The 19,802-nt window shown below is 32.2% G+C and overlaps 1 protein-coding gene across 2 annotated transcripts in view; it reads right to left on the bottom strand.

Annotated features, from left to right (window-relative positions):
- The window catches only part of ttc39a (tetratricopeptide repeat domain 39A), a 45,575-nt gene that overhangs the window by 9,135 nt on the left and 16,638 nt on the right, over window positions 1-19,802 (bottom strand). For both annotated transcript variants that reach the window (XM_056463881.1, XM_056463880.1), the window contains 12 exons: window positions 19,233-19,337; window positions 13,386-13,517; window positions 8,233-8,276; window positions 7,477-7,544; window positions 7,290-7,354; window positions 6,202-6,301; window positions 6,023-6,088; window positions 4,720-4,828; window positions 3,412-3,479; window positions 2,063-2,122; window positions 1,723-1,884; window positions 17-108 (listed from right to left, as the gene is read on the bottom strand). In XM_056463881.1, the coding sequence (XP_056319856.1) occupies window positions 17-108; window positions 1,723-1,884; window positions 2,063-2,122; window positions 3,412-3,479; window positions 4,720-4,828; window positions 6,023-6,088; window positions 6,202-6,301; window positions 7,290-7,354; window positions 7,477-7,544; window positions 8,233-8,276; window positions 13,386-13,517; window positions 19,233-19,337 (1,071 nt within the window). The remainder of the gene's footprint in view (window positions 1-16; window positions 109-1,722; window positions 1,885-2,062; window positions 2,123-3,411; window positions 3,480-4,719; window positions 4,829-6,022; window positions 6,089-6,201; window positions 6,302-7,289; window positions 7,355-7,476; window positions 7,545-8,232; window positions 8,277-13,385; window positions 13,518-19,232; window positions 19,338-19,802) is intronic.

Raw genomic sequence — 19,802 nt, 5'->3', positions numbered from 1 at the left:
ATTCCCTGGCCATTACCTAAACAAAGCCACTTCATTCTCCCCGAACGGCTGGCATTCCTCTTGACTCAGCATGCTGAGGTAAGCACCTTTCATATACGCATATGTGGCCTGAAGAAAAAGTGCGTGTGAGAGAAAAAAAGAAAAAAAAAAAAAAAAAAAGAGCAATGAGTTCCAAACTGCACTGTAAACACAAATACCCTGGTGGGAGATTAATTGTCCTCAACCACCATTCACATTACATCAGCAGAGCGTTTTAACTTGCAGCAAAAGCTTCAATTCAATTCTAATATACAAACTAATATAATTATTAGATACTAAAACTAACTATAAAATAAATATATGTACAGTGCTCGGCAAAAATGAGTAAATTACCCCATTTTGAAAATGAATATTTGTATCCATTTCTCAGTGAATATAGGACATTTATTTTGATGCATTTGAACAAAACAGTTTTATTAAACAGATAAATCCATTAAAATTATATTTTAGTCACCGAACATCTTCAGAAATAAAAACATAATACATTTAAATTCATGCAAAATATTGGAAAAACAAATTCTAAACTACAAATTTTCTACAACTACATAAGTTTGTTAGATTAGCTTCACATTTGGCTTTAGTACTGACTAATTTAATGTATATGCACAAACATGCTATTATAAAGTGTGTGTGTGTGTGTGTGTGTGTGTGTGTGTGTGTGTGTGTGTGTGTGTGTGTGTGTGTGTGTGTGTGTGTATATATATATATATATATATATATATATATATATATATATATATATATATATATATATATATATATATATATATATATATATATATATATATATATATATATATATATATATATATATATATACACACAGTAAAGTCAGAATTTTTAGCCCCCATTGTTTTTTTTTTTTTTTTTTTTTATATTTCCCAAATGATGTTTAACAGAGCCAGGAAATTTTCACAGTATGTCTGATAATATATATATTTTTTTCTGGAGAAGGTTAAAATTATTAGCCCCTTTAAGCAAATTTTTTTTCTTGATAGTCTACAGAACAAACCATCGTTATACAATAACTTGCCTTATAACCCTAACCTGTCTAGTTAACCTAATTAACCTAGTTAAGCCTTTAAATGTCACTTTAAGCTGTATAGAAGTGTCTTGAAAAATATCTAGTCAAATATTATTTACTGTCATCATTGCAAAGATAAAATAAATCAGTTATTAGAGATGAGTTATTAAAACTATTATGTTTAGAAATGTGTTGAAAAAAAATCTCTCCATTAAACAGAAATTGAGGAAATAAATAAACAGGGGGGGCTAATAATTCTGACTTCATCTGTATATACAAATATAAAAATAATCAAAATATAAAAAATATTTTTGAGGGATCATAATAAAATGGCAGTTGAAAATTTGGCTGTCATCACAGGAATAGACTAGAGTTCATTATCTTATATTAAATAGCAATATTAGATTATATTAAAACAGAAAACGGTTATTTGAAATGAAATTCTAATCATATATTTTTTACATTATTCCTGTTTTTTTTCTGGTAAACTACATGACATTTAATGCATATTTTAATTTAATTTCTACTTCATGTTTGCGCACACTAAGGTAAACTAATTATTCAATTCTAATTGGCACACACAACCATTTTTTCGCAGAAACAACCTCTTGACCAAATACATTAATTGCACCAGTCAAATGTGTATTTCAGACTTTCACCTTAGACCAGTTGTTTTCTTTACTGAGCAGGTCTGCGTAGAAGTAGGCCATCTTCCAGTGCCTCTTGTAGGTGAAACACCACATCAGCTCCCAGTAACACATGTGATGGAACTGTTTCCAGTCCTGCTGAGCTTCACAACACTCCTCGAAACGCTTGATAGCCTTAAAAACAAGAACATGCATATGAACACACAAGCATGCTTAAATACAAGAATTTTACTTAAATTATACTTAAATATAAGAAATAAAATAATTTGTTAATAATAACAACAATAATAAAATATTTAAAAAATATATAGCAAGAATACTCAAATTCCTTATGCATTATTTAATCACTTACAGCATCCAGATTTCCTTTAATTTCCTCTATTCGACCAGCGAAAAACAGGAAAATGGATCCCTAACAAGAACACAGCAATAAACAATTTTATATTTTATACAAATATAAAATTCCTACTCTACTATTTTAGAACAATGAACAGCTTATTATACACATTAGCATCATTTTCAGCTGACGTTTGAAGAATATTTGCATAATGTTTAAGGCTTTTCACTTTTTTACGGTAGGTAGCCTAATTTTGTACAGTAGGTTTAAATACAAGTATAATATGTAAAATAATATATACAGTGTAATATATACATTATATATATATATATATACACTATATATATATATATATACATACAGTATAATATATATATATATATATATATATATATATATATATATATATATATATATATATATATATATATATATATATATATATATATATATATATATATATATATATATATATACACACACACATATATATACACACACACACATACATATACATATATATATATATATATATATATATACATATATATACATATATATATATATATATATATATATATATATATATATATATATATATATATATATATATATATATATATATATATATACACACACACAAGTAGATATTTGCTTATAATATACATTGCATGCATCAGTTCTTTTTTTACAGTGTCTGGAATGGATCCTTATGAAATTTGGACTCTCTTTTAAAAGATCCTACTCTGCTCTGATTGGTCTGAAGGGCTGTTGTGATTTCATCTTATCGTTTGGAAGTTTATTTTTGCAGCACACAAAAAAGAAAACAATTGTGTCTTGTTAACATGTCGACAACCATAACTAAAACCTTCCAGGCCTCGATTATTAATACTACTATAGTGTTTTATGCATAAAGATTTCTACAGCCATCGATGAAAATAGACCATTTTTGAGGGATGTAAACAAAAACAACGGTGCCAACGTGTTTTTTGCTTTACATTTTTAATTTCTATAGCTTTTAAGAATCCAAAAACACATATTGATAAATACTGTTATGATAGCTGTTTTAACATTAGGTTGTGATTGAATTTCTTCTTGTTACAGTTATGAAATAGTTTGATAACAACCAGAAAATGTTCATGAGCTAATGACATGACCACATTGAAATAGTCTACAGGCAGCCATTATGCAAATCTGTTACAAACCTGCATGTGTTTGGGCAGGAATTAAGATTATATTTACAGTATTTACTCCATTTATTTTGCACTTTTATTCTGAAGCCTTTATATTCTTAAACAAATATATCACACACTACTTGAAATTATATATCCCCAAAATATAGAAAAAAATGGTCAGATATGTACCTTCGGATACTTTTTCAGATAAGGCAGAAGCAGTTTTTCTGCATCTTCCACATCCCCCTCTCCAGTGCCTGAAGGACAAACAGATAAACCCAAGGAGAAACAAAACAACAGTGTTACAGTACATCTGATCTACCACATATGAATTCAAAACGCAATTCATGTGGGAGCCAAAATGCAAATCCCATTTTCTGGGACTGCTTTTTTATTAAAAACTTTTAGAAAAAAACACAGAATGCCTTATAAAATGTCTTTAAATTTACAATATACTTAGAGAGTATTTTTATTATAGATGTATACCTCAGGGATTATTAAAAAGAGGTGTGTTCAAATATATTCGTTTGGTGGATGTTAAAAAAAAAAGTTTTGCCATAAAAATTATTACCTACCCTATATGCATGTATGGAAATTACAACAAGCATTTATTTAAAAAAAGCAAATTACAGCATTTGTAAATCAGAAAATTTAACAATATATTTCATACCTAGGAAAATGGACCAATTATGCAACATCTCAGATTGTATTTTTAGTTCAAATTTGCATATAACTGACGACCCCCTGCATCTACTTAGTTTTTCTTTCCAGTTAATTTGCTTTGTAGTTTTTTTCTTTCCATTTTTGTATACTTGTATTTGTTCTCCATTCCTATGTATACCATATGCACATCTAAGAATGTAAAGTACATGTTAATGTATGTGTGCTAAAACATATGCATGTATTCCAGTATCTGACAAAAGCGTAAAATTATTTGAGAAGTAAAAAAATATATATATAGACTTGAAGTCAGAATTAGTTTTTCTTTTTTAAGTATTTCCCAAATGATGTTTAACAGAGCAAGGAAATTTTCACTATATGTCTGACAATATTTTTTCTTCTGAAGAAAGTCTTACTTGTTTTGTTTCGGCTAGAATAAGAGTAGTTTTTAATGTTTTAAAAACCATTTTGAGGTCAAAATTATTAGCCCCTTTAGGCTATATTTTTGTCCGATAGTCTACAGAACAAACCATCGTAATACAATAACTTGCCTAGTTACCCTATCTTGCCTAGTTAACTTAACCTAGTTGAGCCTTTAAATGTCACTTTAAGCTGTATAGAAGTGTCTTGAAAAATATCTAGTCAAATATTATTTACTGTCATCATGGCAAAGATAAAAGAAATCAGTTATTAGAAATGAGTTATTAAAACTATCATGTTTAGAAGTGTTGAAAAAAAATCTCTGTTAAACAGAAATTGGGAAAAAAATAAACAGGGGGGCTAATAATTCTGACTTCAACTGTATATATACACAATTCATAAAATATCTCCTCTTACCCAGAATGAAACTCATGAAGGTGTGGTAGCAAAGCAACAACATGTTACACAAGAAAGACCTAAACGTGTGCTCAGAGGAGCCCTCCTGGAGCTGCTCAAGACCAAACTCCTAAAACACACACAAATACACAGAGGAGATCAAAATTACACAACAGTTTCCTACATTTTGAAGTAATCCTAACATCAGTTAACTAGAATTTAGGCAAATCTAATGATTTTGAAACACAGTATAAAAAACTATTAGCATTGATCAAAATCAGAGAACAGATGCCTTAATTTACTTAATGATCTGAAAAAACCTATTTAATATGACTTTACACACGATGGTCAGCTTTTCTAAAGTGACTGAAACAGGCTGTCCAAATGAAAGCCAAAGGGATGACCCATTCAGCCAAAGCAAGAGAAATTGGTCATCTAAATCTGTGATTTCTATAATACTTTACAATGTCTCTAACTTGGTAAACTCCCCCAGAAAACAACTTAAGCGTATGAGAAACTGGAAGAGGACATATTAGCCACTTTTCCACTATAGGGCCACGTGATTCGGTTTGCTTAACCATTCCATGGTGATCTGGTCCAGTCAGCATTGTTTCATTTTCCTCTGTGGTGCTGCTAACGGAACTATTTGGAATGTAATACAAATGCGTCAGGCGTTGTCTGGTAATGTAAGTGTAATATAAACAGCGATATGGACGATGATCAAATATTTCTACTTTTGGAACTCCTTTGTTACTTAAATTTATTTTGTTGAATAAAAAAAAAAAAAAAATCAATAAATAACTGGTGCTCTTCCAGATGTCACTGTGTTTTGTAAAACATTGTTTTACAAGTATGATTGAAAAAGTGCCAAATAAAATTCCTTTACATTTTAAAATTAAATTAATTTAAATTAAATTAAATAAATAAAATAAATTAAATAAAATAAATTAATTTTAAAAAGTTAAATAAAATGTGTTCTTTAATTTAGATGTCCATTGTACAAAAAATAAATAAATAAATCAAACATGCTTAAAGATGAAAAAAAATAATGGTTTTCTCACCCTTTTACTCTACACAAACTGATGGCAAAAGTGGAGGATGAGTAACTTTCAACAGAATTATTATTTAATGGGTTAACACACGGACATAACACACAGAAGTCATTCACACTTGTGTGCTTCATTATACATGTGCTTCATTATATGCATAAAACACTTTTAATACTCGGAGAGAAAGAAAAAATAACCAAACTCAGATACTATTTCATTTGTACAAGCCAGATATGAGCAGAGCCAAACTAAGCTTAATACTACACAATACTCACTTTGTTACCAGAAAAGCCCACGAATTCCAACAACCTGAGAGTCCGCGTTGGCAACAACGACAGCATCTGGGAGAAGCACAGGTGAGGGGTTGAGAAAACACAAGCCTTGTCCTCAGTGAACTTAATGCTAGGATTCATAAATGCTCTGGGTAAATTGTAAGGGAAGCAAGTGCACTCACCAAGTTAAAGGCCCCGATCCCGAGTTTAACACCTCCCTCAAAATGACCATGATTGCCACCTTGAACATAACCTGAAGACTTCAGGATCGTATGAAGCTCCCTTGCATTGAAACACAAATTAAACACAAGATAAATAAACATGAAGATATACTTCTATATAAAAACACACAAAATACAGTTCTTCAGATGAATAAAATGATTTAAAGAATTAATATAAACATAAAACTTGCTTACTATTATTAATCTAATCTAATTGTAAATTAATAAGTAGCATTAAATATGATCATTTAAAAAACTGTTAGTATTCTTACTAGTTTGATTCCTTTTAATTAAATAAGTAGCATTAAATATGATCATTTTTAGGGCAACACAGTGGCACAGTAGGTAGTGCTGTCGCCTCACAGCAAAAAGGTTGCTGGTTCGAGCCTCAGCTGGGTCAGTTGGCGTTTCTGTGTGGAGTTTGCATGTTCTCCCTGTGTTCGCGTGGGTTTCCTCCGGGTGCTCCGGTTTCCCCCACAGTCCAAAGACATGCGGTACAGGTGAATTGGGTAAGCTAAAGTGTCCATAGTGTATGAGTGTGTGAATAAGTGTGTATGTGTTTCCCAGTGATGGGTTGCAGCTGGAAGGGAATCCGCGGCATAAAACAAATGCTGGATAAGTTGGCGGTTCATTCCATTGTGGCGACCCCAGATTAATAAAGTGACTAAGCCGAAAAGAAAATGAATGAATGAATGAATGATCATTTTTATAACTATGTAGATGTAACATTTAATTTGTACATTATTGTGTTATGTTATATATATAATATATAACGATGGAAGGAATATTTTATGTAAAGAATATAATATTTATAATGAATTATGGATTTAAATGTTAATTATTTCAAATATAAAATTATTATTCCCATAAAATGAGCCAAGCAAAGCAGAATCAGCTTTCTTAAATAACATCTTTCACAACGTCGAAATCTGTAAACAAAATTGTATAGCTCTTACACTATTATTTGCAATACTATTATATTTACATATACAATATTAACAAAATAACAATACAATATTTACATTAACAATAACAGCAGCAAACCTTACTTGTATATTTGATAGCTGTTTCTCACTTTCATTCCTCCCTTTATGAAACTGATCATATTTTCATCCTGAAGAAAAACATAGTTAAGAGAATATCGTAGTCAACAACAATGTTTCCTTCACATAAATGACTACAGGCCAAATCATGTTTAATATCAGAAGCAAAAGTGAATGTACCACTAGGACAGACCTGAAGGAAAGTGAGTGCTGCCCTCTGGAGGAGGCATTCGGCATAGCACACTTCAGCATGGAGCTCCTCTGAGGAAAACACAAACGTAATGCTTTTACAGTCTCTACGTCACACAGCCTTTTCAAAAAACAGCCACATGATCTGGTCACCATGGATAGAGGAAGTGATTGCAAAAACAGCGCAAATGGCTTAAATGGTGACTGCAAAAACAGAGCTATCAAATTAAAAGAAAGGTTTGTAAAGGGACAGTTCACCCAAAAAATGAAACCTCATCATTTGCACTCCCTCTAATTATTCCAAATATATGTAAGTTTCTTTTTCTTACTGAAGATAAAACACTTAAAAATGACTTTTGCTGCTTGTTCAAACTACTTTTGGGGGGAGAACTTAATTATTTTGTTCAATTCACAGAAATTTGTAAAATGATTAAGTTAAATTAATCAATTTGTGTTGGGACAACATGAAGGAATCGTGTGGAACCTACCATGTTTTACATTGAAGAAGATATTTTGAAGAATGTTGGAACCAGCAACCATTTATTTATTATTGTTTATTTATTACAATCACAGATAACTGACTACCTGTGTCCAACATTCTTCAAAATATCATCTTTTGTGTTCAAAAAAAAAAAAAAATCAACACTAAAAGCTGAGGATGAGTAAAAACGATTATGTGATTATTATTTTATTTTGGGTGAATTATCTCTTTAAACGGCAACCAGTCATTTAGAGAAATATGAATATAACAGGCACCAACCTTCAGTGAAGTTTTTGCTGTTGAATGAAGACTTTTTGCGGTATCTGTAATAATACACACATCCTTATCAGTCTTGTCATAAAAGAACACAATGATGCCTCAGTAGTGGTTACTAGGTAACACACACTGTTGGCACAGTTGTTTGAGGCTGGTCTTGTGTTCTCTATTACAGTCCCAGTGTGTAAAAGCTGGATCCACTGCAGCAGACAAACTTGCAGTTGACCCAATAGCAAAAAGCCCAGCTTGATTCATTGTATCCCTGAGGCCACATAAATAGAGCAGTTGGATCAGAGGAAGAGACAATGGCTGTCTGATTTCTGTCTGCCTCTGAGGGACAAACATGAATTATTCTGTTTCTCCATTTGAAACCCATTTTTCTTGGAAATACTTTATGATGGCATATATATATATATATATATATATATATATATATATATATATATATATATATATATATATATATATATATATATATATATTTACTTACACACAGTCCTCCGCATAAATGAATACACCCACTTTTGAAAATGAATATTGTTATCCATTTCTCAGTGATTATTGCCAATAATTTATGGTGCATTTAAACAAAACAGTTTTATTAAACAGTTATATCTATTAAAATATGAATTTCAACTAACATCAACTAACATCCTTAGGAATAGAAATATAATACATTTAAATTAAAATTAGTTATTGCAAAAAAAATACAAAATTTGTATATTTTTTATGGTTCTCTTGATTTAAACATTTTATTTACCATTTCCCACAACATATTAATTTGAGTTTACTCATTATTGGGCTGTGATTAAGTTTGTTTTGCTAGATTAGTTCCAGTTTCAGCCTTGGAAGTGACTAATCTAATGAATATGCACATATGTATTATTGTGGTCACACTTTACAATAACATTTTATTAGTTATTATGTATTTACTAACATTAAGTATGATCAACACTTGTACAGCATTTATTAATCATAGGTCAACATTTCATAATGCATTATTAAAATACAAACTCATGCTTGTTAACATCAGATAATGCACTGTGATTGCACAAAAGTATTTCCATAAACTAACTTTAACAAACATGAACAAATACTGTAATAAATGTATTGTTCATTGTTTGCTTATGTTATGTTTGTTTATGTTTGTCACTGATACAACCTTATTGTAAAGTGTTACCATTATTGTAAAGCATCTTATAGTATCCTATGTTATTCAAATATTAATTTAAAAGAGAGATCTGTGAGGGGTACACTCATTTATGTGGAGCACTTTATACACACACGCACGCACGCACGCACGCACGCACGCACGCACGCACGCACGCACGCACGCACGCACGCACGCACGCACGCACGCACGCACGCACGCACGCACGCACGCACGCACGCACGCACGCACACACACACACACACACACACACACACACACACACACACACACACACACACACACACACACACACACACACACACACACACACACACACGGATTAAAATGGGTCCTTGATTATGACTAGGGCCAGGCAGAATCTGCAAACATTTGTTGCTATTTCTGCACAGAAATTTGTAAAAAATCTGCGGACTTATGTGGAATGATTTTGGGGAGTATCGTAACTAAAAACTTATATTTCACTTAATATAAACATTAAATTTAACTTAAATAATACCTTTTTTACTTTTATTTGATGTTTACAATGCAAATCAAATTAGATCCACTTATTAAACAAAGCAAGTCTCTCATTTAATATATCTTTTCTAGACAGAAAATATTACTTTACAAAATGTATTGTAAATAAATCATGTGAACATTTTATATTATAAGCAATAATATCACTGAAATTCATTTAAAAACTGAATAATATAAAATTACACTCATTTACACAAGTAAATAAATAGACTCAACGATGGGCTAGAAATCTGCGGAAATCTGTTTTGATTTTGTGTGGGCCTAATGATGACTTTTTTTTTACTTTTACTCTTGTTCCCAACTTTTATGAGTGTCTTTCTTCGGTTGAACACAAAAGAAATAACAAAGCTAGAAACCTGTAATCAATGACTTCCATAGCATTTGTTTTTCCTACTATGGAAGTCAATGGTTACAGGTTTTCAGCTTTCTTTAAAATATCTTCTTTTGTGTTCAACAGAAGAAACTCATAAAGGGTTGGAAGCACTTGAGGGTGGGTATATGACAATTTTTGGGTGAACTATCTCTTTAAGGAATACAACAAATGGCTGGTAGGGACCAAAATAGGTAACGCCCTGGGTTGGTGACATCACAAACCCTGAATTTACATAAACCCCACACCCAGGCATGACGTTAATGGTGTTCCGAAATTTTCTGTGGCTGAGAAGTTCGTAGACACTGAACATACATTATTATTCATGAGTTTCCTGTGAAAGGGACTCTGAAAATATTGGTGCAGTCACAAAATTGCTTACGGCTCACAAAAGTAATTGATTTTCAGTATCAAACGATGTAAGCTTAAAAAAATAATTGTTTCAAATATTCACAAAATGTTTGAAATAGTCTCATGTGTACGTGTCACCGAATTTCTCAGTCACAGAAATCTTCAGAACACCAGACAATGTGTACTAGCCAGTTAGCCAATCAGAACATAATGGGCCAGCTAACCCATGAGGGAGAGGCTTCATGGAAACTAAATTTCAACAGACCAAAATTGTGTCAAATATGTGAAAAATAAAGCAATTTAAATAAACAGGAAAACATAAACAAAGAATGAATTGATTGGAAAAACAATGGATTAAAATGATTGATCCCTCTTTTTAAGTTTTGGAGTATGTATCAGTAGTACTACAAATCCAGTTAGGATTAAAGCAGTGATGTATATTCAGCACATATTGTCACAGAACTGGTTTTCTGTCCTGCATACTGTACGCAGTGCCATTATTTGAAGCAGACAGTGCATAGATGCGCAAAAAGCTGAAGAGTAGCTATGAGTTTTGCGTGATCAGCTGACAGTGGCGTTCCAGAGCCACAGGGCCTGAATGACGTGGCAGAGTCACAGAGGGTGTGTGTGTGTGTGTGTGTGTGAGAAAAGACCAGACTGTCACACCCCTTCAACACAGTGTGTCGTGGGTCTCTGAAATTCCTCCGCCATCTGGGATGTGGTGGCAGCCACTGCTAAATTCTGGCATTACGTCACTAATACAAATGACTTAACCAAGAGGAACCCAAAAATAGTTCATGAATACAACTAGTAGTGATTTGGTCTTAAAAAGGAATACAATCTCTGTGTAGACTATAGTATGAGACTGTATGTAATAAAGTTAAGACACAGGAGGTGAATATGGTAAAACAAATATCACCCATGAAACAGAAAGGATTTGGGGAATCTATTTTTAAAACATAAAAACAAATACAGGTTCTTACTTTACATACGTTTTTGCATTATATTTTTTATTTATCTCCATGTGATAACATCTGAAATGAATGCATGAAATTATATTTGTAATAACACTGTTTTCCAATCCCTTACACCTTAAACCACCTTTAAATCTACCTATAACATTAACCATATCCCACCTTAATAGCATCATACGTGTTGTACAATACAATATGAACACAGTGAGTTCATTGTACCTATCGTGGTATCTAGAAACTAAGAAGTCTACTTAATATAAAGTGGGACTGAATATACAGGGTGGGCCATTTATATGGATACACCTTAATAAAATGGGAATGGTTGGTGATATTAACGTTCTGTTTGTGGCACATTAGTATATGTGAGGGGGCTCAAGAAAAAATATAGTTACGTTAAAACAAAACACACCATTGTTTTCTTGTGAAATTCCCAATAAGTTTGATGTGTCACATGACCCTCTTCCTATTGAAAAATCAAAAGTTGGATCCAAGATGGCCGACTTAAAAATGGCCACCATGGTCACCACCCATCTTGAAAGGTTTGCCCCTCAAATTTACCAATGTGCCACAAACAGGACGTTAACATCACCAACCATTCCCATTTTATTAGGGGTATCCATATACTGTAAATTGCCCACCCTGTAGAGATGAATAAAACTGTAACATTTTGTGTATGTTACACCACGTCGTAACTACACTCGACATGATGCTGTCACCATTGGCTTGCTTGGTTTGGGACTTGTAAAGCTGCACATCGATGAATTTGCTCTTCAGTGTTTGGACTTTCAGCAGTGAACATTAAACCACACTGGACTGAACTTTAACTCTGAAAACTGGACTGATGCTGTTTCAATTTACTAGAATTTCTATGTTAAGCTGCTCTGACACGATCTACATTGTAAAAGCGCTACAGAAATAAACATGAATCAAATTGAATTGTATGTTGCAACGTGATAAAAGCCATCTTTTGCATGTCAAAAGTAGTTTGTCCTAACCTTCTGTGAAAGCAATGTGCAAAGTTTCTGTTTTAGAAACAGCTTCAATTTCTGTGACGTCACGATTGAACAATAGCCTAAACTACTATGATTACCTCAGGTGCTGATTATGGACTTTATTCATTGTTAAAATTGTAAGCTTGAATACCATATAATGTGACATTATAGCTATGCTGAAAGCACCAGTAAATAGTTAACCTGAGATATTGAAAATACAATCTTAGCAAACACAGTTTATACAAAAAATGCCTGAACTGTCTGTGACTTTGAAATACTTTTAAAAATGGTAACAATGTTTAATATTTATGAATTAGATTATAAACCTGTACATTTCATTTCTGTACTTCTAAATGGTTGGTATTTAAATGTTTCTGTCATGTTACATTTGTTAGGACATGGTGTAAGTGTTGCTAAAGTAGAGATTTATGGCTCAGTGGAGCAGAAAGTAAAAAAAAACTGTTTAAATAGATGTAATTGCGTGCACAAATTAATAAAGTGCGAAAAAAGAAACAGTTAATGCTTAATTTGGATGTAAAAATACTTTATAAAAATCCAGAAAGCTCAACAACTCAAAAAATTGACTGGGGAATGAAAAAAACAATATGTTTGTTGGCAGTCACTCACTTTAATATAGCAAAATCTATTGATGAATCATTGATCCAAAGTAAGATATTTCACTGCTTTCACTACCTCTGACAGAAATAGATTGGGAATGTTTGTTTTGACCATCGTATATACGCAAAAAGAAAGATTACTAGAAACAGAATATAACCCACCGTTGACACACAGCCTGTGCCTCCTTCATTGTGTTTCCTGCAGCAAATATGTCCTCCGGGTTGAAGGTCATCATGGCCTGCATTTCCAGTATAGTGGCATACGTGAGTGCGTGATACATGCTGTCTTTATTCCTGCCAAAGAGCACAAAGAAGATGCATTAGATCTATATATAGAACAATGGAGAGGGCGGTGTGACGGTAACAGAAAATCCACCTCCAATACACTCAAGAGCATTATCGGTAACAGTAATGAGACCTGGAAATGGAGGAAGGTATTTGTGTAACCTGACCGTCCTGAACACTGTGGCAACTTAATACTAATACGTTTCTGTGGATTTTTCACTTTGATTTCTCAAAGTCTCAATTTATTTTCTGTAACATGTAAAAATTCAAAGGTCCAAATCTGAATTTTCTTCAATGTCAAAGGTCGGAAAAATTGGTTATAACAAAACTTGATTTTATGAAACATTCACATGCATAAATCAACCATTTAAAAAATGAAATGCCCTTTGCATTTAAAAAGGTTAATAAAACATAACAATTGGCAAAATGTAATTTAAGTGTCAGCAATTTTTTTGAAAAAACAACTCTCTCGTTAAAAATCAAACAGGACAGTTTTGTGCTGTACTGGAGCAAAATTAATGCATAACTCCGTCTAATCATTTTTTAAAGCACAAACTTTATTTAGCAAGATTTCTTTTCTGAAAACTGACATAGACCAAAATTGTAACATTTGTGACTTTATTAAATGTTTTTATGACGATTTATACATTGAATAATGTAATTTTACATTGAATTTTTTACTTCTGTCCCAGAAAACTTTTAAGACTCCCCAGAAAACCATAAAGCTGTTTATTTAAATTGTATAACTGCTGTTGAATTTATATATGTTAGTAATTTATTCGATTTTATGTAGATGTAATGCATAAAAATATAATTTTTTAGTACATCCAAATCAATCTAAATTAATGAATTCTTTCCAAATAAAGCCATTCATGTCATCTTTACTTTATTAGGTTCACCTGTCAAACTGCTCATTAACGTAAATTTCTAATTAGCCAATCACATGGCAGCAACTTAATGCATTTAGGCATGTAGACATGGTCAAGACGATCTGCTGCAGTTCAAACTGAGCATCAGAATGGGGAAGAGAGGTGACTTAAGTGACTTTGAATGTGGCATGATTGTTGGTGCCAGACGGGCTGGTATGAGTAATTCAGAATCTGCTGATCTACTGGAATTTTCACGCACAACCATATCTACGGTTTACAGAGAATGGTCTCAAACAGAAAAAATATCCAGTGAGCAGTAGTTCTGTGGGTGCAAATGCCTTGTTGATGCGAGAGGTTATAGGAGAATGACCAGACTGGTTTGAGCTGAAAGAAAGGCAACAGTAACTCAAATAACTGAATGCACAACACATTAAATCTTGAGGTGGATGGGCTACAGCAGCAGAAGACCACACCGGGTGCCATTCCTGTCAGCTAAGAACAGGAAACTGAGGCTACAATTCGTGCAGGCTCACCAAAATTATACAATAGAAGTCAAGGTCTAATGAGTCTCGATTTCTGCTGCGACATTCGGATGGTAGGGTCAGAATTTGGCGTCAACAACATGAAAGCATGGATCCATCCTGCCTTGCATCAACAGTTAAGGCTTGTGGTGTAATGGTGTGGGGGATATTTTCTTGGCACACTTTGGGCCCATTAGTACCAACCCCATTAGTACCAAATGATCACAGCGTACCCATCCTCTGATGGCTACTTCCAGCAGGATAACGCACCATGTCATAAAGCATAAATCATCTCAGACTGGTTTCTTAAACATGACAATGAGTTCACTGTACTCAAATGGCCTCCACCGTCATCTTATCTCAATCCCATAGAGCACCTTTGGGATATGGTGGAACGCGAGATCCGCGTCATGGATGCGCAGCTGACAAATCTGCAGCAACTGCATGATGCTATCATGTCAATATGGACCAAAATCTCTAAGGAATATTTCCAGTACCTTGTTGACTCTATGCCACGAAGGAATAAGGCAGTTCTGAGGGCAAAAGGAAGTCCAACACGGTACAAGTAAGGTGTACCTAATAAAGTGCCAGGTAAGTGTATATTGCAGAAAAACAGAATTTTGCAATGTCAGATTTTTCCAGTATCATGCAGCTCTAGGTCATACACTCACTGGATGTCATGATAACAGCATCACACAGAAAAACTGTAACTTTCTGTCAACTTCGGACTATCATCAAAAATACATTAAAAATTTACACAATTACAAGTTTAACATTGTTTTAAAGTGGTAAATCAACACTTTTAATCCCTTATAGACAATTAGTGCTCTTAAAATATGAAATGGAGAATTGAATTGCTACATTGAGAAGCCCTGATTTACAATGTTAAACATGTTTTTTGTTGTTGTTTTGGCATAAAATAAAATAAAAATCATGTTTATATTGATTTGCCAACAACACAATGGCAAAGTTTTAACTTCACAACCCTTATGAAACAAATATTAGTTTGATCTATCAATCACAACAAATGAAAAACGTTTCAGTTCTTCTTTCAGCACACAGAATAGGAGAGAATGTGACACTACTGGTTCAACATTCCTGGCCAGAGAAATGTCTGGATAAACAGGTTTACCACTTTACTTTGCAGAAGTGGAATTGGAATAATGTTGATGTGACAGTACAGGATTGGAGCATAGTTTACAACAAAATAATACATTTTACACCTCATCACCAATATTATTGTGAAGCTTTCTGAATGTTTAATGGCTGCATAACATGCAAAACATACAGGTAACAATATATCATACTATAAGAAAAATATACTACTATATAAATATCATAGTGTGTAATGAGGTGTTTTCTTGTCAACGTCACATCAGATGCCCACATTATAGTTTCAAGGAATTTCAACATATCAAGTTATGAAATGTTGCAGAAAAAAAGATAAATGAATAACCAGGAAGATCATCTGTTGTTTTTCAGTTCTGAGCCTGTACAGACATGGGCATGCTTCAGAGTTGAACATTTCTCGATTGCTCTTTCCGCCTCCGTTTGTAGCTTTCTCTGTGTTTCTTTTATTAGCTCTGTTGGAGCAGCCCTGCCCTTCTGGCTGGAATGAGGTGCGACTAAAACAAGCCTAATAAGTAAATCAAAAAACTGTGACTTCACTATATGCATGTTCAAACAGCAAGCTGCTGAATGTTTAGTGAGATCCTCTGATGGTTTAAATGAATGCCTGACTGATCAGCATTTTGATGTATTACGCAAGTATGAATTGCACTCATGTATGCTGATATCTGACACAATATACAGACTGAAAGATGTCTTTCACATTAAAACATACACTTGGTAATATTAAAAATGGCCCCTGGCGAGTAAATTCTGCTTGTCAGTTGACTAGTTTTAATAGGAACTGCAACATAATGCAAGGTTGAAATTATGATGATGACGATCTCAATGATTTTAATGAAGTGATAAACAAAACATAAACAAAGGTAAGTAAATTAAGTAAATAAATAAATAAACACACACAAACACAGCCATTATATTGCCGAATGTGACTTGGTAATCATCATGACTTAGGTAAAATATTGCAGTAAAATTAAAATGGAGAAAAATTTAAACTTTAATTATTTAAAAATAAATAATAGTTTTAATAGTTTAAAAATAAATAAATAAAAATATTTATTGCAAGCAGATAATGATATTCTGACAGTCAAAAATGTATGAGGAAAAAAAAAAAAAAAAAAAAAAAAAAAAAAAAAAAAAAAATATATATATATATATATATATATATATATATATATATATATATATATATATATATATATATATATATATATATATATATATATATATATATATAAACACTAATTTACATTTTTAACAAAACAAAACACATAGCACCAAGCACAAAACAAAACACATAGCACAAAACAAAATGCATAGCACAACAAAACGAAACACCTAGCACAAAACAAATCAAATCAAAACACATAGCACACAACAAAAGCACAAAGTACAAAACAAAACAGCACAAAACAAATACACAACACAAAGCACCACACAAAGCACAACACAAAGCACAAATCAAAACAAAAAACACAACAAAACAAAGCACAAAACAAAACACAAAACACAAAACAACACAAAACACAAAGCACAAAACAACACAAAGCACAAAACAAAACACAAAGCACAAAACAACACAAAGCACAAAACAAAACACAAGGCACAAAACAACACAAAGCACAAAACAAAACAAAACAGCACAAAACAAAACAACAAAGCACAAAACAACACAACACAAAGCACAACAAAACCCAATCCAACACAAAGCACAAAGCAAAAAATACAAAACAAAAAACAAAACAGCGCAAAACAAAAAGCACAGCACAATGCACAACACAAAGCACAAAACAAAACCCAATGCACAACACAAAGCACAAAACAAAGCAACACAAAACAAAACAAAACACAACAAAAAGCACAAAAAAAAACAAAAAAAAATCAAATCCAACACAATCACACGGCAATTCGTAACTTTTTGATTTAGTGGCTAATTTGTATCAATTCGTACAATCTAATTCATACATTTTAGTACAATTTTCTCGTCACCCAATGACGGTTGGGTTTAGGGGTGGAGTTGTGTGCCACGGCTCCTTATTAAAATTGTACCTTTTATGTACATCTTAACTCGTACGAAATCGTAAGAATTAGCCACTTAACTGACGAAACGCAAAATACTGACGTTTTCTCGTGAGATCAGGCTGACAAAACACAAAGCACAATACAAAGAACAAAACACAATACAGCACAAAGCACAAAACAAAAAAAATACAAAACAAAACAAAACCAACAGTAAAGTCTAGATGGCATAGAGCTGTGGATACTCACATCAATATAGCATTATTTTTGTGACACTGTACAACAATAACATTTTTACATTACTGTGAAGGTTGGGTTTAGAAGTAGGTAGGGGTAGAAGTTAATAAAATATAGTTTAATAGGTAATTTAATTAATAACGTTCTGTATAATTATTGTTTGTACATTAATGTAATGGTTGAACTTAGGGTTGGGGTTGAAGCAGAAGTTAATAAAACACAATTTAAGGGGAAATTTAATGAATTATATGAATAATACTGTGTATAACAACTGTTTTTACATTACTGTGATCGTTGGGTTTAAGGTTGGGGTGGGGTGGGGTAGACATTAATAAAATACAATTAATGGATAATATAATAAATTAAATATGCCTTCTAGCAACAACCGATTCAACAGGTGTGTCTTGATAGTGAAATTCTAACCTCTGATGACTAAACTGAAAAATAAAACGAGATGAAATAAAAGAATACCAGTATAATGATGTGGTCAGTTAGATTAAGTTGGACCCTGAATCCAACCTAATTAGATTGATAGATGGCAAATATCACAAAATGGACCTTACAACACACAAAAAAAACACACCCATCCACAAGAGAGATTAATGAGAAAGGTGAAAAGGCAACATGTTGTACAACACAGCATTAGTGTGAATGCAGGGTGTGGTGTGAGGAGAAGAAAAGATCTGGAGGTCAATCTCAAGAGAGCTGAACTGATTCAATACGTTTTATGTGAGATTTGCCTGAGAAACACCCAATGACTGAAAGTAGATTGAATTTTTTATTATTATTTTTTTAAAAACATGTACAGGAACAATTCAAGATAAAAATAGTACATTTGCACTTGCATAGACAAAAAAGATCCAAAACCAGAGATTCTCCCATCTTTATAATCATCACAGGTCGTAAAACAACAGTAAAGTGCTGCAGGTCAAACACACAGACAGCCGTACCTGCTTCGTAGTCTGCTCAGAGCCTCATCAAATTGATTTTGCAGGAACAGGTCCAGTGCAGCCATGCAGTCTTGAAGATCCGCTGACAGGTCAGGCTTTTCTGACCTAAAAGAACACAAGGAAAGAAAATTGTAAACAAATGGTCCTCTCAAAAAAACACCTCATGATTAATAACGATTTTACTAGTAATGATATTGCTGCTGTTTTTATGATGCCCTAAAAAGCAATTAATTATATTTGAAAATAAATAAACCAATAAACAAATAATACATATGGATTATTATTAATAATAATAATAATAATAATAATAATAATAATAATAATAATAATAATAATAATAATAATAATAATAATAAAGGAATGGAATAAATTAAAATGTATATAAATGTTGATTTATTAGTTATTCTTATTAATATATAATTTATAATATACAATAATTATTATTTTTTATAATGCAAAAATAAACAATGTTTTCTCGCTAATGGTTATTTCATTTGATTGAATAAATAAATAAATAAATAAATAAATAAATAAATAAATAAATAAATAAATAAATAAATAAATAAATAA

This window comes from Danio aesculapii, chromosome 8 (assembly GCF_903798145.1).
Source record: "Danio aesculapii chromosome 8, fDanAes4.1, whole genome shotgun sequence".
Lineage (NCBI taxonomy): Eukaryota > Metazoa > Chordata > Actinopteri > Cypriniformes > Danionidae > Danio > Danio aesculapii.
Note: the sequence above shows the minus strand (reverse complement) of the source record. Positions and strands in the feature narration are given on the sequence as shown.